Source organism: Schistocerca serialis, chromosome 3 (assembly GCF_023864345.2).
Source record: "Schistocerca serialis cubense isolate TAMUIC-IGC-003099 chromosome 3, iqSchSeri2.2, whole genome shotgun sequence".
NCBI lineage: Eukaryota > Metazoa > Arthropoda > Insecta > Orthoptera > Acrididae > Schistocerca > Schistocerca serialis.
This window is the reverse complement of record NC_064640.1, coordinates 844,898,269-844,919,583: the sequence shown is the minus strand read 5'-3', so window position 1 is coordinate 844,919,583 and position 21,315 is coordinate 844,898,269. Positions and strand designations below refer to the sequence as shown.

At 37.7% G+C, this 21,315-nt stretch overlaps 1 protein-coding gene across 1 annotated transcript in view; it reads left to right on the top strand.

Moving 5' to 3' along the window:
- LOC126470946 (WD repeat, SAM and U-box domain-containing protein 1-like) overlaps positions 1 to 21,315 on the top strand; it is a 222,488-nt gene that overhangs the window by 153,048 nt on the left and 48,125 nt on the right. The window contains exons 12-14 of the mRNA XM_050098996.1: positions 3,700 to 3,899; positions 9,133 to 9,365; positions 17,112 to 17,202. Coding sequence (XP_049954953.1) covers positions 3,700 to 3,899; positions 9,133 to 9,365; positions 17,112 to 17,202 — 524 coding nt within the window. The remainder of the gene's footprint in view (positions 1 to 3,699; positions 3,900 to 9,132; positions 9,366 to 17,111; positions 17,203 to 21,315) is intronic.

Genomic DNA, 21,315 nt, shown 5'->3' with positions numbered 1-21,315 from the left:
GTTCCTCCCACGTCCAGGAGAACGGTGTGCCACAGGGTTCCGTTTTAAGTGTCTGTCTGTTTTTAATAGCCATTAACGGTCTTGCTGCGGCCGTGGGAAACTCTGTCTCCGCTTCCCTGTATGCTGACGACTTCTGCCTTTATTACAGCTCTCCCGGCATTGCAGCTGTTGAACGTCAGCTACAGGGCGCTATCCGTAGGGCGCAGTCTTGGGCTGTAGCGCATGGGTTTCAGTTTTCGGCAGCCAAGACCTGCGTTATGCATTTCTGCCGGTGACGTACTGTCCACCCGGAGCCGCAGCTTTCTCTTAACGGCGAACTTCTTTCAGTGGTGGAATCGCACAGGTTTTTGGGGGTGGTTTTCGATGCCCGGTTGACTTGGCTGCCTCATATCCGGCAGCTCAAACAGACGTGTTGGCAGCATCTCAATGCACTGCGATGTTTGAGCCACACCCGCTGGGGAGCCGGCCGCTCTACCCTGTTACGGCTCTACCAGGCGTTAATCCAGTCCCGTCTGGATTATGGGTGCCTGGCATATGGCTCAGCATCCCCGTCTGCGTTGCGGGTGCTGGACCCAATTCTCCACAGCGGGATACGCCTTGCCACAGGTGCTTTCCGCACCAGCCCTGTGGACAGCTTACTCGTGGAGGCAGGTGTCCCTCCACTGCGGTTCCGACGCCAACGTTTGCTAGCCGCTTATGCTGCCCATGTTCTAAGCTCGCCCGGGCATCCTAACTATCGTCTCCTGTTCCCGCAGTCAGTCGTCCATCTGCCGGAACGTCGGCCCCAGTCGGGTTGTCCGATCGCCATACGCGTCAAGGAGCTTCTCTGCGGGCTTGGGTTTTTCCCTGTTCCACCTCCTTTCCAGGCGCCTCTGCGTACACCCCCGTGGTGTGTTCCTCGCCCTTGCCTTCGGCTCGACTTGGCACAGGGCTCGAAGGACTCGGTCCCTCCAGAGGCCTTCCGCCGCCGCTTTTATTCCATCCTGACCACGTATCAGGGCTCTGGCATTGTTTACACCGACGGCTCGATGGTTGCTGGTCGAGTCGGTTATGCGCTCACTCTAGGGGAACATTCCGAACAACGCTCCTTGCCGGCTGGCTGCAGCGTTTACACTGCTGAGCTGGTCGCCATCTTTCGAGCCCTAGAGTATATCCGCTCCTGCTCAGGTGAGTCCTTCGTCATCTGTAGCGATTCCCTGAGCAGTTTACGAGCACTTGACCAGTGTTTTCCTTGTTCCCGTCTGGTGATGGCTATCCAGGAGTCCCTGCATACTCTTGCGCGTTACGGCCGCTCTGCGGTCTTCGTGTGGACCCCAGGCCATGTTGGGATCCCCGGCAACGAGAATGTTGACCGGCTGGCGAAAGAGGCGACTAGTGCACCATCTCTGGACGTTGGCCTCCCGGAGACAGATTTGCGAGCGTTCCTACGCCGCAAAATTCTGGACCTTTGGGACACTGAATGGCGCGCCCTGCCTTCACGCAACAAACTTCGGGCCATCAAGGGGGCTACCGGTGTGTGGCGCTCCTCCTTGCGGGTCTCTCGCAAGGAGTCTGTTGTCCTCTGCCGGCTGCGCATTGGGCACACTCGGCTTACGCACGGCCACTTATTGCGCCGTGAGGATGCGCCTCTATGTCGCTGCGGCTCCGTTTTATCCGTAGTTCATGTTTTATTGGAGTGTCCGTTTTTAGCTGCGCTCAGGCAGTCGTTCGCACTGCCTGACTCGCTCTCTGCCCTTTTAACAGATGACTCGACTATGGCTGACTTAGTTTTACGTTTTATTCGGGCAGGGGGTTTTTATTCTTTAATCTGAGTGTTTCTGTTTTTCTCTTATTGTTTTGTGTTGATTCTGGCTTTTGGCCTCCGGTTTTAAACTGATTTTTTAATGTGTTTCTAGTGGTTGGCTTTTCCTTTTTTATTTCTCTGGTCGGCCAACCACCGTCACACTCTGTGTGCTTTTAGTTCGTTTTGTCTGGTCTTTGTCTCAGTTTCTCTTGTTACGTGTCGTCTGTGCTCTATTCTGTTACTCGTTTTTATTCTCTGTGGGTGTTCTTTGTCTTTGGAAAAAGGGACCGATGACCCTAGCAGTCTGGTCCCTTTAAATCCCCCAAACCAACCAACTGGTGTTTAGTCAGCACTGTTGGTTGTGAACTGCAGTGTGCAAGCGGCAATGAGTTAGGAGAATATTGTCAGTTCTAAAAACAAGCAACTGTCATTAGAGTGATACCCTGATACCCCATTCAGCTCAATTGAAATAATTTAAGTTATGAAGTCAGAAACTTATATCAATGTGACAAATACAGAGACAGTACAAAGATTGTGTGATGGAAGAATAAAAATAAAGAATCAAGAAAAAGTGGATATTTTTGTAAAAGAATCTGGTACATGTCTTACACGAAAGGGAGAGAGACTGTGGCTTTATGTACTTTGAAGTAAATACCATACAAGTTCAGATATGCTATCTTCTTGTTTGTACATGATTTGTAAAGTAAGATATGCATTGACAGCATTCCATGAGACATTGTTGTTTGCACTAATTGTGCTGTTAGGTAAGGGCTAATGTGGCCTTGAAGGAGAGAGCTGAGTATATATTAATTATTCTAGAAGGGAATTACTTAACATTGTTAAACTCTGCAGCTGTTGTTGTGGTTCAGTCTTTAATATGTCTTGGTTGAACTACAGGGTGTTACAAAAAGGTACGGCCAAACTTACAGGAAACATTCCTCACACACAAATAAAGAAAAGATGTTATGTGGACATGTGTCCGGAAACACTTAATTTCTGTGTTAGAGCTCATTTTACTTTCGTCCACCTACACTCAATGGAGCACGTTATCATGATTTCATACGGGATACACTACCTGTGCTGCTAGAACATGTGCCTTTACAAGTACGACACGACATGTGGTTCATGTGCAATGGAGCTCCTGCACATTTCAATCGAAGTGTTTGTACGCTTCTCAACAACAGATTCGGTGACTGATGGATTGGTAGAGGAGGACCAATTCCATGGCCTCCACGCTCTCCTGACCTCAACCCTCTTGACTTTCATTTATGGGGGCATTTGAAAGCTCTTGTCTACGCAACCCCGGTACCAAATGTAGAGACTCTTTGTGCTCGTATTGTGGATGGCTGTGATACGATACGCCATTCTCCAGGGCTGCATCAGCGCATCAGTGATTCCCTGCAACGGAGGGTGGATGCATGTATCCTCACTAACAGAGGACATTTTGAACATTTCCTGTAACAAAGTGTTTGAAGTCATGCTGATACGTTCTGTTGCTGTGTGTTTCCATTCCGTGATTAATGTGATTTGAAGAGAAGTAATAAAATGAGCTCTAACATGGAAAGTAAGTGTTTCCGGACACATGTCCACATAACATATTTTCTTTCGTTGTGTGTGAGGAATGTTTCCTGAAAGTTTGGTCGTACCTTTTTGTAACACCCTGTATATCAGCTGTTCATTTCAGTTGTTATTGGAAATACTGCCGATTATTTATTTTATGTCCTTTTCTTGTTTTGATTTTGATCTCGATCTCTAATTATTATATTATGCAAAAACTTATTTTAAAAATAAAATGTAAGTTTATACACAGAAAGAGCCACTAACTTGGGAGAGACACATAGTTCATTATTTGTATTTGTTGTATGTTTTCTGTAGTTTTATGCTTTGCTGCATTTTCATACCTGTATTATTTACAGGTCATGTGAGGGCCACAGTGATGCTATCGTAGATGCAGCCTTCTCGCCAGATAGCCAGTTTCTTGTAACTGTTTGCTCAGATGGTAACTTTAAATTGTGGTGTGTTGCACCTTGCTTGGATCAGTGCCTTATTACACAGGAAGCTGCTCATGATTTGGGTGTTCAGAGTTGTGACTTTTCTCCTTCAGAGGGAATAGCAGGTTGGTTTTTCATTATTAGTTGTAGTACCACAACAATAATTTTGTGTGTGATAATGCTCACCTTTTAAATATATTTTCAGAACAGTGGGCAATGAGGTAACATTAATGAGACTGCATAAATGTGGAAAATTATGAAAACTTTCACAATAATCTTGTACACATTACACAGTGGGCACTGTATGTACAGTTTCTGACATAAAAACCTTGCTGCCAAAGTGACTATTGTTTTAAGATGACAAAAAACATGGAAATTATTGGAATCCCAAATCCAGCCATTTGATTAACCTTCCAACATTTTAGGATGTGACAGAATCTGGAGGAAGTGATGTCATCTGCTTGAGCTGTTCCTCTGCTGTATCTACGTGTTGTGTAGTGGTAAATGAAGGGCAGTGCAAGCATGACATTGCACATTTGAAACATTTCTTCTATAATTTTTCAATGCATTTCATTTGCCTGATGGAAGTATAGTGATAATCTCTGTTGCTGAAACTTCCTGGCATATTAAAACTGTGTGCTGGACCGAGACTCGAACTCGGGACCTTTGCCTTTCGCGGGCAAGTGCTCTACCAACTGAGCTTCCCAAGCAGACTCGTGCCCCATCCTCACAGCCTTACTTCTGCCAGTACCTTGTCTCCTACCTTCCAAACTTTACAGAAGCTCTCCTGTGAACCTTGCAGAACTAGCGCTCCTGAAAGAAAGAATATTGCGGAGACATGGCTTAGTCACAGTCTTGGGGGATGTTTCCAGAATGAGATTTTCACTCTGCGGCGGAGTGTGCGCTGACATGAAACTCCCTGGCAGATTAAAACGGTGTGCCGGACCGAGGCTCTTTTTGCTGTCTGATATGACAGCAATAGCAAATCTGTCCAATAACATTTTTGTGAAAGAGGTGCTCAAGAGTTTGCTCTTGGTGCTGTTGGATACTGGCAGCCGACGGATGGAGGCTGGCCATGGACCGGGTGTTTGCAACCACATCACACTTTGCACATGCTGCTGCTCTTGCTTTGGAAAGTGTAAAAAAGTTTAAACTTATTTATTGTTGTAGTGTTAGTCTCTGAGCAAAATTTCTGTTATAAACTGAATGAACACCACATTAAGGTACATTTACATCTTGGAACTGTATCAACATAAGTATGTGTGACATGTATACGCCTCTCAGGGACATGTATCGCAATTTGTAGGAGCACGCTACTTCCAAGTCATACATGTCTGATTGTGCTTTTTCGTCTGGTGGTTTGTATCAGTGTGTTTGGTAGTGCAGAGCTGTTCAGAATTTGTGATAAGCTTCCCAAAATGACACGGAAGGCTTTACATTTTCATGTGCTGGTGCACTTGCTCTGTTGGACGAAGAAAGGAAAGGAAGGCAAAGGAAGCACAGATGATGGCAGTGAGAGTTCCTTCACAAATGGGTTACTCATGGAGCTTATGCAATGCTATACTCATTAAAGAGTTAACTCTTGAAGATGGTGCTTATTTCAAAAATTGTGTGATAATGAGCATGGAAGATTTTGGTAATTTGCTGTCTCATGTGGCTCCTCTTGTGTTCAGAACCAACACAGACATTTGAAAAGTGATTCCACCAGAGGATCAGTTGGCAGTGACCTTCAGATTTTTGGCCACTAAGGGTTCCTTTTCCACTTTAATGTACTTGCATAGGATACCAAAAAGCTCACTTTGCAATATTATTCTGTGGGTTTGTGAGACCATTGTACAAATTTTATCCCAAGAAGTGAAGGCAGGATTAAAGTTATTAAAATTCCTTACTTGTAAGAACTATAATATAGAAACAATATAATATGTAATAAAATTCTTAATTTTTTTCATTGTTGTGAAGCTGGCAAATATGCCTTGTCGTATAATTTCATACAGAGTGATAAAATAGCATTTGTAAAAGGTTTGCTTTATAATTTCTATTGTTAAGACCAACAATGAGCACTACTGTTCTGTTTGATTTTCTATAATTTGAGCTATTATGTTTTATTTTGGTAGAGTACCATAATCAGCTTCAGTAGTTGTGAACTCTAAAAAATTGTTAAATTTCATCTTAATTTGCCCATGAATGATCAATATTGTTTACATGAAACTGAAATATCTAATGCGAAAAGCACTGTATTATCTCCAACAATTCTCAAGAAAGACAAATATATCATGATTTCTTTACTGAAAAGCAGTTTGTATTACTGGCGAGGAGAAGCTAATCATAATTCATAAATTCTGGAAAGGAAATGAATTTCCCAAAATTTGCTACTGATGAGATAGTTTTAGTGTTTTGTAGTGACTGGCTTTCTTCAGCCAGTGATACTGATCAAATTTCCGATAACACTTTCTTCGCAATGAACATAGCTGACAATATTTATTTTCTATTTTATCTTATTCATTCTTATACATTACTTTCCTTCAGCACATTCATCAAACCAAAATTTGCCTCTTGCAAACAATTATAAATTCCGTTTTCTAACTTGACCATTATTCTAGTATGGCCATTCTCAAACAAATATCTTAGTTTGTTGGCAACTGCTTCATTTACATGGCTAATCTGATCCAATTTTCTGTTTGCTAAATTTTTTCCACTTTCTTTAATATTTTTATTAAACCTTCTGTACTGTCTCCTGCTTGTTTCCATTTTCTTTTGTGACTACATAAATTAGCACTTTCGCTTAACTTGCACATGCACTGCATCTGCAATTTCTTCATGCTCTTCGGCATTAGGAGATGGTTTTCAATTTCCACAACTTCTTGTGGAGGCATATTGAAAGTAAGCTCATCCACCTCATGATCATTCAAATGAAAAATATTTCTTCTCCTTCTGGAGGTGGGGCTTTGTTGGTGTTCAAAAAATACAACACATTTGTAAGCAAAGTGAATGACACACTGTATTCAAGATATCCTAATGTATTTAACACTTTTTGTCCAGGGAGTTGATATGTAAATGAAATTAAAATGACTTTCTTTGCTGTTTTCTGTGAGTGAAAAAGAATGGCTGGAAACTTCCAAAGGGTATGAAGAAAATTGGAATCTCCCCAGGTGTTTGGGAGCTATAGATGCGATACACATTGACATTGTGGCACCACCCAGTAGTGGAATTGTTAATTTTAATTATAAACAGCCCTTCAGCATTATTTTGCTGGCAATTGCTGATGCTAATTCTAAAATAATCTATGCTGATTGTGGTACACAAGGTCACATTTTGGTTGGTGGTTTACTTAATGACAACACATTTTACAGTATGTTAGAAAACCAAACTCTGCAAATACCACCACCATTTCCTCTTCCTGGTAGGAATAGGCATGTGCACATGTTTTTGTAGCAGATGGAGCCTTTGGCTTGTAAGAAAATATCATTAAGCCATTTTCAGATCTGTATCACAAAAATAGTTGACAACGTATTTGTGTTTATAGATTGTTTAGAGCAATAAGGGTTTTTGAAAATGTGTTTGGCATTATAGGCTTTGTTTTTAGAGTTTTAAAGAAACAAATGCTGCTGATTCCACAAAAGGCTACAGTGGTGACACTAGCTTTCTGTGTATGTACATAATTTTCTTAGAAAACATTAACACAGTAATTGCTAGGAGATGTGTAAACGTAAGGTTGTGCTTGACATTTTATAATGTTTTTAACTTCATTTATATTATACATGTTTTTAACTTCATACTACACTATAATCATAAAGGAACTATAATGACTTGCCTTTATTGTTTTGCTGATTATTAAATTGTCCCTGGGGATACCCAATTTCCATTTTTCTAATAATTCTTCATCCTTCAGAACCGAAAAAACTTGCACTTTCGAGCCTATAGTGTAATTGCCTCTACACCTTGTCACATAACATCTGTACGGCATTTTGTCTCACTGACGCCAGTGACTCATTGGTTTAGCAGTAACATTCTCATAAAGTCATGTGAATATTACACTACCAGTCAATTCAAAACACACTGGAGGATTATGTATTTAACATCAGTTTTTTCCTCACTTTTTCAATCCAGTTGGAAATGCTTTGATGAAATTCAGTGATATAATCCTAAGGAATCCTCAGTGTTAAATGTTGCTACGGTAATGTAGGTGGAATAATCAAATGTTGATAATCTTCAGCTTCCTACTAGCCTGTGACTTAATCTGTTATTACTGCTATGGCTGGTATTATTTTTATTATTACTATGTTGCAGAAAATCAGTGCCATCCCATGCAGTTTGGCTAACAGCATAAGTGGCAACTATTTTACCATACTTGCCTCCAGATGTAACCATCTTTGATTTACAGCCAACACACTGCCTCATTTACTTTGCGTGATTAATTGCTCATCATTGTAAAGAAGGAATGTTTTTTATGTAGCGCAGTTGAGCACATTTGTATTAACTAAGTTGTTGAAGCCAGAAAAATGTTCCTATTATGAGGGAAATGTGGGGAGAATCACTTGCAGCTGAACTCGGTACCCTCCCATTGAAGGTCTGGCCATTAACTACTCAGCTTCAAAGACCACTGACAATGTTTGCCACTTAGTCAATATGTGCTATAGCAAAAGGTAAAAGCGGCAGATTCCATTTACAGAAAAGTATTAGTATCTTCTTGGAACAGATCTAGAATGCCAATAGAACCAGGTTTGCATAAGGTTTGAAGAAGTATTTCCTCTTTCACATGTTCCCAATGTAAAAGCAAAAGCTGTCACCTTGTATTTCATGTGCATCAATGCTGTACGGGTGCTGTTAGGCATGTGGCAGTGTGCAGATGGAACTCTTCTCAGTTTCTGTTTTTCGTTTTGTGTGCACATCACTTACTGATTCTTAATATGAAAAAAATGTCCTTACAGATGAATGGGCCTCATGATTATCAGTGTCATTACTGACTTTTTATTCTGGCACTAGAGGTAGAATTTATGATCCACTCTAAAGCACACACTCTTTGCTGAAAAGGCATTTCTAATCATGGGACTTCAGTAATGAAAAAAGGCAAGGTTTATCAATGTGGTTAACCTCATGAATTAAAATAAAAATAGGCTATAAAAATGAATATTAATAGCTGTTAATTTGATTAGCATTTTTATTGAAAGGAAATGTTGTGAAGTAAAACTAAGATTTCGCTGAGTATTGAAACACGTAATTGGTAGTTATTTAGTTACCATCATTTATGCAAAAAAAAAGGATATAGAAATATAATTAAATGCTAATAGGATAGGTTGTTGTAATTTATACATTCATAACTAATTACAGGTACATTTGTCAATTAATTCTTTATTATAGGACGAGAATATGGACCTTACAATTACAGATATTTGCTTGCAACTTGTGGTGTGGATTCACTCATAAAATTGTGGCATATCACTATAAATGCTTATGAGAAAACTGAAGAGTGTAATCTGTGGAAACAGTTTGCTGGTCATGGAGGAGTCATTACCTGTGTTTGTTTTGCACCTCCTGCTGGTGAAGTACTTGGTTCCACAGCAAGTGACAAAACAGCTCGTCTCTGGAATGTAGTAAGTCAAAATTTTCCTCATAAATTATGCTTTTTTATGTTTGAGCAATATTTTGATTCGGGCTGGAGACTGAAGATCTTTCCTGACAGATTTGCTACAACTTGATTGATTAGTATTACTTTGTATGATTTGTACTACTGCTACTAATACCAATGTGGCCATTATTGTTTTATGGAATTTCATAGTTAAGAATTTATTGTTCATATTTTTTTCTTTCAAAAATTCTGAATATGTTATTGATTTTCTAAGTCCATGTGCCATTAAAACAGAGGGCCTACCTAGTAAAAATAAAGTACAGTGAAATAAATCTATTGAATTATACCTTTTGTTGAGATATTGCTACTTGGACATCAACTGGTCTTTGGTGCAGTATTGTCCCACAATAACAATTTCCTTTACTCAAATAATCAAAAGATTAGTATAGAGTATAGCCACTACGGTCAACAGTACACAATCTACATCTGTTCGTGATACTCCCACGAGACATTTCAGAATTTTTTTTATGTATGTTGGCCCATTTGTCCCTCAGTTATATGTTGCAATTCTCAAAGGGCATGAGGTTGTGGCATCCTCTATGCATCATATCTCTCAAGAGCTTAACAGGTGCAATTCTCAAAGGGCATGAGGTTGTGGCATCCTCTATGCATCATATCTCTCAAGAGCTTAACAGGTGTACTCTGAATAATCAGAAACAGACATGATGAATGTAATGGCTTGCATATTCTCTGAACTTAAGTTTCACATTGTGTCTTGAAAGATGGATAGTTGTGTGAGGAGAGAACTCATCTTCCATGAAAATGACTGCGAAAAACTGTACTGTCATTTTGATATGGTTTGGGAGGGAGGGTGGAGGGGCGGGGAGGGGGAGGGGCAGGAGGAGGAGGAGGAGGAGAAAGAGAGAGAGAGAGAGAGAGAGAGAGAGAAGGAAATTGGCACCTGAAAGACAAACAGTGTCTGAAGAGATTTGTTAAATGCATTTGGCTGCACCATAACAAGGTTGAATTATATCTCACCACTATCTTGGTACAATACTGTTCCCCCATTAGTGGCCTTTGATATGAAGACATACAGGTTAGTGATGTTCCTGGATTTATTATGTTACCATTCTGCCTGAATTCTTCTGAGAATATATTGGCAATATCATATATCCCCACCCCTTCCACACCCCGTAGTTCTTTACTTTTCTTTTATATCTGGTTTTCTCCTTCCATTTTTCTACTTATTTTTCTTTTATCCATTTTAGATTAACATACTTTAGTTGGCTGCTCATCGTGTTCCTTTTTACAAGAATTTTATTGAAGAGGTTGAAAAAAATCAGCCAACCAGTTGCAAAACAAAGATTTATTAGCCCGTGTCATAGGTTTTGATATTCCAAAAAATATCAACTTCAGAAGGAGTGGACCTTGGTACATCATATGATGATACATTAGATTAGCTGAAGTCAAGCATCTCTTGTCATACACAAAATTGACAAAAACAGGAATTATCCCAAGCCATGGCTGTAGATAGCAGCCAGATTACATTTAGTGTACTTCAGAATGAATGCTCACTGGTAAATGCCCACAGGTCTTGTCAACATAAAATTATAACAGGAGACACAGGATAAAATATTTCCATACGTCAAGTGTACATCATGCCAGAGTCAAAGGCCAGGATTTTTCATCCTCTTCAGGTTTACACAGTTGCTGATTCGCAACTGTGTTCAAATTTTGAGAATTTTAGTGGCTTGTAGAGATTGGTGACCCAGTAGTTTTATCTTTTCAACCCATAGACCCAATTCCAATTACTCAGATGACATCTTATATCCAGGACTAACTACTTATCAGTGTCTTTCCAATTACCTCGCTGGACATCCTTTAGTGTAATATGGCAACAGATATGGAAATTACATTATTCCATAACATTTCTGGACAAATGTATTAATGGTTGTGATTTTGTTGTGCAATCAAGTAGTCATTTAATTTACAGATTAATGTAGAGGAGTCCATTAAAACCAATTATCCCAAAGTACATAATATTTTATAGCATCAATGAGGAAGAAAGGCTTTGAATGTAGAAAAATATGATTAGTGTTAAAACTAGGGATGGTTGGTATCTCAAGAAATAGTTATTACAACTAGTTGTTCCTATTGCGAACTGCATAGGAAGGTCCTTCAGCAGACTATCACTTCTAGAGTGGCCTCAGGAAGTATTTGACCTGCCTTGGATTGTCTGACCCTACTGCAGGTGGCTGTACAGTAAAATTACTTACACAAACAGCATTTGAGAAACATTTTCTTTGACATTAAGAAGCTTATGATACTACATGGAGGTACAGGAGTTAAGACAGCTTTACAGCTGGAGCTTCTATGAAACATAATAATTTTATTGAAACGTTTCATTTTTTAAATGATTATTCGACTGTCAGATACAAATTAGGCAAATATATACATTAGAATTGTTGAACAGATTTTATTTGCATTCATTATTAAAAATGACCTGTTCTGGTTCAACATGAAAATCCTCAGATCTGTGGACAACAGTAGAATAACTAATCAACAAATGCTCTATGAAGTACATTTGTGAATACCATCATCAGTATGTAGCAGAAAGTACCTGACTGTATCAGTTAGAAGAGTAAACTATCCAACTATGAGAAAAATCTATATACTATGTCACAGGATAAAGTAGTGGTTTGATAGGATCCACTATATTAATATAACCCACAAGGCTATTGCTAACAGGCAGAATCTGGTACATCTGTCACGTTTGAATAAAATTAATAGTAATTTGAATTAATAGTAATTTTTATTTGTTTGGTGAGAATACTGTTCTTTGGAGATAATTAATTAAAATGTGCAATTTGTCAAGGTTCAAACACATTATAAAAGCATAATTTAAAAAAAAAAAAAATCTTGTTGGCACATATTTTACTCTTCCCTTTCTGGAAGCCGAACTGATTTAATGTGATGATATTAGATTTTGCCATGAAATTTTCGATCTGGTCTGCAACAGCTTTATCAAATACTTTTCAAAATATTGAGAGAAGACGTACTTGTCAGTAGATTCCTACATCTTTTTTTGAGCCTTTCTTGAATAATGGCTTTGCTACTACATACTTAAGAGCATCTGGGAAGCATCCTTCTTCAGATGAACTATTTTAACCCTTCCAGACATTAATTTTTCTTTACTATCTAATGATCTACGTGATTTTTTGATGATTTTAGATGCGAGATTTATACACGCATATGTACCTGTGTTCAAAATATATTTTGTGCACTTTTATGGACTAAAATAATTAATTTTGAAATATTGACTACTGTAATAAATAAACTGATCATTCAATAAGTACCATGCAAAATAACAACAATAATAATAATAATATTCAGATATACAGTGGATGTAACTAACCAACACTTCCCTGTATTCAGCGGCAACAAGTATGAACAGAAGCTACTGTGTACTACTACATTATCTTGTTGTGCCCGACAGGTGGCAGCACTTGTGCCTGGGGGAAAGATTGAACATTCACAAATGTGTACAGGTGGTTTCCAATGAGGAAAAAGATTTCTATTGCATCTAATACACAGTAAACATTAATGTACATAATTGTAGGCAGAGAGTCTGAAAGGGTTAATTACTCTAGTGGGTATTTCATGTTTTCCAGTCATTTTTTGTTTGTTTTTTTAAGGAGAATATTACTTTTTCATATCTGCAACTGCAATTTGTTCAAATTGAGTTAGAACTTTCCTGTTACCCTGATTGAAACCAAAGAGTTGTACGTTATCTAGGTAACCACTTAAATCAGCATGATTTTGATGCATTTATGAAAACCTTATTGAAATATTCTGGTATTTCTGAGGGATTTACTATGGATTTGTCACCTATCTTAATTTTGAGAGTTTGTGGACTGCTGCCTATTACACCAAGTTAAGACTTTACAATTGACCACATTGCCTTTGATTTATTTGTATGGTTCAGAATGAATTTTCTGTGTGCCACTTTTTGCTGCCTTTATCACCCTTCTAAATACAGTTCTATACCTTTTTACATAGTCTATAAAATTGAAATTCATAGTACTTTTCAGTTTATTATGTAACTATTTTTCTGTGACTTGACATTTTTATATCAGCAGTTATCCATTTCAATTTGCTCATTTTTTTTAATGGCTCACTATGGGGGGAAATATTACATTAAAAACATGCAAAAAGCTCTCAGGAAATCTGTCGTAATTTTTAGAACTTGTAGTACAATAATCCACTGACCAGTTTATTCTTTAAGCCTACAATAAAATAAGTTTATATTTTCCTTACTGAAGCATCGTTTGATGCACGTTTTTCTAATGGCTGGTTCATTTATTTTTGCTAGCTCCAAAAACAGTGCAGAATGATCAGAAATATGTAAATCAATGCATAATTTCTTTCCCATCATCAAATGAATAATTTGTCAGAATTTTATTTATACAGGTTGCAGTTTGTGTACTCTCTCTTGTGAATTCTGTGAAGTTTAGCTTGAAAGCAGATGCTTGAATGAGATTAATAAATTCTATTGATTCACTAGATTCATTTACTATGTTTATGTTAAAATCAGCAGCTATGATAATCATTTTCTTTCGCTCTTTCGTTAGTTTCTGTAAGAGACTCCTTAGATTCAACATAAATACTTTTGTTACTTATTTACCTGAGACTCTGTATATCAAAATTATTACAATGTTTTGTCTCTCTAATTCTATATAGCAACTTTCAAATATGAGGGTTGGGACTTAAATAGTGGCAACTATTTATTCACAACTGATACAAAAGAATTACATGTTTGCACCTGTTACTGTCCTTCAAAGTAGTCACCAGCGCTGTGTAGAATCCGTTGCCAGTGATGTGGAAGGCGTAGTATACCGTTAGCAGAGCCTGTTCTGTTGATGGTGCGAATGGAATGGTCTAAAGTTATGGTGATTCTTCTGTATGACTTTGATGGTATTATCCTAATGCATTACATTTCTCCATGGCAAACTGTCAGTGCACAGTATTACTGTTCATTTTTGGAGCAGCTTTGCAAAAGAAGCAGCAACACTTTCTGAGCAACCCACCCATCAATTTGCACAACAATGTAAGGGCACATACAGTGCAAAATCTGTAGCTGCTCTGTTCTGTTCGTGGGACTGGGAAGTACTGTACCATCCACCATCCTCCCTGGACTTAAGTCTTTGTGACTTTGATTTGATTCCAAAGATGAAGGAACCACTTCGTGGCATTCACTTGAGAACTGTTCCAGAGATTCAACAGACAGTAGACCACTCCATTCGCACCATCAACAGAACAGGCTCTGCTAACGGTATACCACGCCTTCCACATCACTGCAACAGGTTCTACACAATACTAGTGACTATTTTGAAGGACGGTAACAGGGGCAAACATGTAACTCTTTTGTATCGGTTGTGAATAAATAGTTGCCACTATTTAAGCTCCAACCCTCATATGTCTTCATCATTTAGAAAATTTTAATTTTCTCTTACTTCATATGTTAAAGAATTTTTAATTACTGTGCAGGAACCCTCATGAATTTTGTTACTTCTACAAAAGCTACCAAGTACAACATGCTTGTCTAATTTAGTAAGAATTATGATGCAGTGTTTTGTTAGCCAATGTTCATTTAGGCAAAGGACTGATATATTTCTCCCTGTCTCCTAGAAAATTTGTAGATCATCAATTTTTGCCCCTCTGCCATTAATATGTTTCATATGTAAGCCATTGATGTTTAAATGCATCAAAAATGTATTTTTACTGTTACCTGTTGTTTTAATAATGGATTTTCTGGATGGATTTTTGCATTTCATTTCATTAGGCAGCTTGTCGCCCCATCACTCTCCTCTAGTTTCCCTATTTATAATTTTACATATGTCACTAAACATCTTGCTGAACTTTGCTGACCCTAAAAACTTATCTGGATCTACAAATATTGTTCCTAGACTCTTACATTGTTCTGTGACGCTTCTGTTTATTTTGTCTATGAATTTGCCCCTCACTGATCTCCTACGGATAATGGCACTAATTGCCACTCTTGATTCTGGAAATACATCTTTTACTGTTGTGATCACATTTCTTGTTTCATTGATGATGTCTTCTTAAGTGTAGAATCAAAGGGAATTTGTCCCCACATGGATATTAGCTGCTATGTAATTTGCATTACAATTTATACTTTCTGTTAGGCTGTGTTTTGCTTGAAGAACATTCTTCAAATGTTTATTTCACTGGCAAACATCTGATGTGTGGCTTGAAGCTACTAAATTTTTAGGAATAGAATCTCCGATTAGTAGAAATTCATTTTCGACACTTTGTTCGATACAAACGTTCGTTCATATATAATTTTTTTGCATTTTCTTCTGTCAAGGAATTTATTTTGTCTTTAAGAACTTCAAAGTCTCTGTTCAGCAACCTCATAATATCATTTTTAAAGCTCAGTGAGTTTGTCAAGTCTACATGTTTGTCACGCTCACATACACAGCACGACCAAGGAAGCTTGTCATTTAAAAATTTTAAGTCAACTTTCATGCACTTGTCATGAAACCAGATGTTACACGTAATACACTTTTTACAATTTGCTTTTCACATACGTTGCATGCTTAACTACTATATGTGAGTATTTTTGTGGAGGTTGAAGTGTCACTGAACTGACCTGTTGGGGCCAACTTGAATTCGAGAGAGAGAGAGAGAGAGAGAGAGAGAGAGAGAGAGAGAGAGAGTAATTTTCTGCATCTGTAACATTAGAAAAAAGTAACATCATATCCATTATTAAATTTGCCCATGGTACAGAAAAGTGACACTACGCAGCTGTAAGATTTTTGACGATTTACCAGTAACGTAAAATATCTGACAGGCACTGCAGCAAATTTTAAATCTAATCTGAAATTACTTCTTCTGGATTGCGCCTTATATTCTTTAGATGATTTTTTCATTAAAATCGAGTAGCAATGTGTAGTATAGAAGCTAAAGATGTTTAGATTTGTTATTACATTTGAGTGTTTTTCATCTGTAACATGTTGATGTAAAAGGTTAATATGTTCATTTTATTAAATTTAAGCTCTTAGTACACTTAAATGTGTATCATATACTCAATAATACAAACAAATCATGTTTATATATCCTATAAACTGACTTATTCATCATAAAAAAATAGTTGTGCAAATGGTTTATTGAATATCAAATAGTGGATGCTAAATATGGAACATTCTGAATTTAAAATTTTTGATTTTTTGTGTTGAATTATATGAGGGAGTGTAAATGGGCTGTAAAGAGAGGAACACTGAAATGATAAAGATTTGTGGCTCTATATGACTATTGGGTACATCTTTTTTCTCATGTGATTGGTTATCTCACACTGACTGGTGTCTCATAATTAACCCTTCAGTTGTTGAATTCTGCACTGTTATTGATTTACCATTTTTTTGTTTCGGATGAAAGTTTGGTAATGACACAAAACAGTTATTTTTACAATGAAGAATTTCAATTCTCATTTAGAAGTGATAGATACAAAGATAAATTGCTATGTGTTGTACTCAGCATATTTTTACTTCTACATGGAATTGTGTACCCCAATAATTATTGAATGGTCTTGCTGCCTTACTGAATAGTTATTTTATTTGCTTCCTTACTAAATACGTGTTATATTTTGTACTCAGACTATGATAATCATTGCCAGTTATGTATTGTAATTTTATGTTTTATATGTACAGTCAAGGATTAACAACATTTCTTTCTTTCTTTCTCCATGCAGTACACTGGAGAATGCCTTCATGTATTAGAAAATCATAACAGCATGGTTACAACTTGTGCTTTTTCCACAGATGCTAATCTGTTTGCTACAGGTATTTATTTTGCATTCAGTGATAAAATCTTATTCTGTAATTGTTTGAAATTTATGTTGATATCGCTGTTTCCAATGTGACACAATTGTACAGAGCTTCATTAGCCTTTTATATTTGTCAAAAAGTGTGCTCTTCTTCACTTTCGCATTTTTCTGCATGCTTACCTTGATATATGTCACTAAATGTCGTTGACAATACTGAATGTAAGTTATCTGTAAATATGCAGATAGCCTGCTACTGTATAAATACAGTAATATCCAGAATCGTTGCAGTGTCTTTCGTTGGTACCTAGTTCAGGAATTCTTTTCAAAAATAAGTTTTCTATCAACTCCACAAATTTAAACTGTGAACTATACAATTTTTCAAGTGTTAAGGGTTTCATTTGTTGCTGGGTAAAGTGCAGTAAAGATCTGTGCAAGAAGCACTACGTCTTCTGTAATGATATTGATTTTTTGTGACATAATGGAAAATTGTGTAAACAATTCTTGAAGTTCTGTAGGCCATATTTGTTTATCTGCAAGTGCTAAATATGTTTTGATAAATTCTGGGAAGCTGTAATGTTTCCACAATGAGAAGAGCAATATGTCAGCTTGCGCGAACATCTAATAAGTGAGATCTCTATTTATTCAGAAAACACACATTTTCATAGTGAAAATATGAGAGTTCATTAACTACATACATTTCTTACTTAGCTTGTGCATGATGAATATTAAAGTCATTCATATTGCTGTAATGGTAATTTTTCAGTAACAAAGACATGTGAACTGATTTAGAAGTTGTACAGTGCATCAGTTGGAAAACTGTTTTGGAGTGGCAGAAACATTTTTGTGAGTGTGGATATACAGTGAAGGAAGATGAACACAGTGGGCAACTGATGACAAGTCAAACCATTAAGTGCGTCACGGCTTTCACTAAATTGAATAAAGCAGTAAAGTCATTGATGATAAGGAAAACAAAATTATGCTTCTCCAAAACAGTGTTTCTGTCAGTCTTGTAATATGATTTGAACAAGACAGCTGTGTGCAAGGTTTGTTTCACATGCTATGATGTGGAAGAAAACGAACTGTTTGAAAGTCGCATAATGTCTTGTGATGACTTTTTATACATGATTGAATGAGACAGACTGAGTGAAGTGATGCAGTAGTTATGTTAGACTTGTGTCGTTTCTAAACCCAACCTTGTGCACCATCTCTGATAAGGCCATTGTCAATGGAACATTAAACACTAATTTCAGAATTTTTAAGGGAGTAGTGCAGTGTCAAAGTAGATAAATAATATTAAAAATAAATAGCTATTCTTTCAAAAATCAAGGGAGAAGACATATTTTATTGTGCTGTTTTCCCACCTTTTCTGGATGGTATCGGCAGTTTTCATCAAAAATTTGTGCCTCCAGGTAGAAAAGTAAACAAAGAACCTATCAGGCTGTGTCAAAACACTTGCTATCTCAAATACAGTGTGTTCACCTATATCTTTTCACTTATCATGATTTGTTCCTAGAGCGTGGACTCTACACTGGATTATTTCTTGTTAACTAAACCTCAGTTACTTGTTGAATAACAAATTCCAGCATCACATCATCCACTCCTGACTATTTAATCTTCCCAAAACTGAAAATGCATATGAAAGATTCAAGAATTAACTCAACTGAGGGGAATGGGAATGCTGTGACCAACAAGCTGATGTCAGTTTCAAAACAAAACGGAAAATACTTCTCTCATTGTATGAAGAGATTGAAAGCTCTTGCTGAACAGTGTATCATATCAAATGGATCCTATTTTCAGTAAATTAACTGCCAAAACTTAGACGCTGGTAATTTTGAATTTGTTATTGGTTTAGTCCATGAGCTTATGAATTTTACTGTGTACCACGCCTCACAAACTCTGTCGTATACCAGATACAGGTATGAATCTTGAAAGGATCTATTGTAAGGTGACATTGAGGTGTCAGGCCTTCACTTTGAAGTTTCTATTGTGGCTGTAATGTCTCACTTCATTGTGTGTTCACTGACCTCACAGTGCAGTGAGTGGATTTACTTGTGAATAATATTACAGCTAAACTAATGTATGTTCATACCTCAGAAGAAAATGTACTATCTGATTTTTCCTGTGCTGGATACCAGTGTGTCCACTCCAGTTCATAATGAACACTCATTTCTAAAGTGAGGAGCTATAAGTCTCACTTGTGCTCACCAAGCTGCCTATTGTACAGAGATACCTTACAGGATATTCCCAAGCAGCATTTGTAATACAGTTAAGAACAATGTATTGAGCTCTGTCTTCTTGGAAGAAGCGCATCCAGTCACAAGATGGTTTTATGTTATGCAATATTTTGTTTTGTTTGCTATGCGATAGTGGCAGCTATATTCATTGCCTTTTAGATGTCAAGGAATAGTGCATCAACCTGGGTGCCATAGTCTGTCATCCTCTGGATCTCGAGTACGAACAGAATGAGTAACATTTCACAAAATCATTGTTTGGGGGTTCCATGTTAATTTCTAGAGCGGTGGTTATTGTTCTCCTACAAGACTCTGATACACGATTGTAAATAGTGTTCCATAATTTTACAACAGATTGAAATCATCAGTAAAGGCCTATAATAATTTGCATGTGTTTGATGACCCTCCATTGAAAAAGAAATGGCCTGCACCTTTCTCCAACCACTTGGAGTATTTCGTCACTCTAGTGTCACACAGTAAACTGATGCCAGGATGAGTTAGTTCTTTTAAGCTGTCTATATATAATTCTATTCATATCTTATCAGGTCCAGTTAGTTTTGCTCTGTTGAACCGTTTTAACTGATTTTCTGTTCTGTGATGGCTTACCACAATACCTATCGTTTTGATGTTTGTGCATGATGATCTTCTACTGTCAAACAAGTTTGGGTTACTGATTTCAGTAATTCCACCTGTTTATCACTTTATGTTTGGATACCAGAATTATCACTGTGCAACTGTATAGTTGATTTTGATCCATTTACTGACTTTATACAAGACCAAAGCTTCTTCGGATTTTTCATTTGCTTCATCACGAAAATTTTATTTTTGAATTTATGGAATACGTCTTACATTGCTCTCCTTACATTCATTTTAACTTCATTCAGCTTTTGTTAATCAACAAGGCATTGACATAGCTTACATCTGTGATAAAACTGTTTTTGCTTTTGCAGTGACTGATTAACATGGCGGTTCCTCACAACTCACAAATTGTTTAGCACATAAATGTCCAAAACATAATGTGCAATTCTTGTGAATTTTAGTCTTTGAAATTTCCCATCTCCATCCCCAGAGATGAATATTTGATGTTGACTACTCAATAATCTGTGATCTGTTTTCTGTCACATTTGCTAAGAAGAAATAGACCAGTGACCCAAAACATGACCACTGCACACTGCAAGACTGAATGCTGGCTTGTGGCATTGTGGCATGTTACACAATAAGGAAAGTATATGAGTGGGGGAGACACAAATGAGAAATCATTCTAGTGACAATATGGGCCAAAAGTAGGGAAATCCGCTGACATAAGCAGCTTTGACAAAGGGCTGTTTGCTATGGCTTGATGCCTGAGACCTGGCATATTGGAAACAGTGAAGCTGCTCAGCACTTTGTGTCCTGTTGCCATGAGCATTTATGGAAAGAGGTTAAGGACGGCGAAATCACAAATATGTTGGATGTCCTTGTCACATCAGACAACATGGACGTCAGAGGCTTGCCCATAGTGTAAAGCAGGATTAGGTGGTGATCTGTAGCAGCTCTGGTGACTGACTATATTACTGGCGCAGACACAAATTTTGGGAAGCACATCATTCAGTGCACATTGATGAACCGGCTCCACGTAAAATGACCCCTACTTTTTCCCATGTTGACCTAGTGTGATAGTCAATTACTATTGTAGTGGCCACAGGATTAGCAAGAGTGGAATGCAGGTTGATGGAAATGTGTTGCATGGTCAGGTGAATTACATTTTGTGTTACACCAGGTTGATGACAGTGTCTGGTGGTAATAATCCAAGGCACCACAATAGCTGTGGTTTGTCTACATCCCTTCTTGCTTGATGTCTTCCTCGATGTCAACAGAATCGTTCTGCAGGATAACTGTCCATGTTACAAGGCTATAAT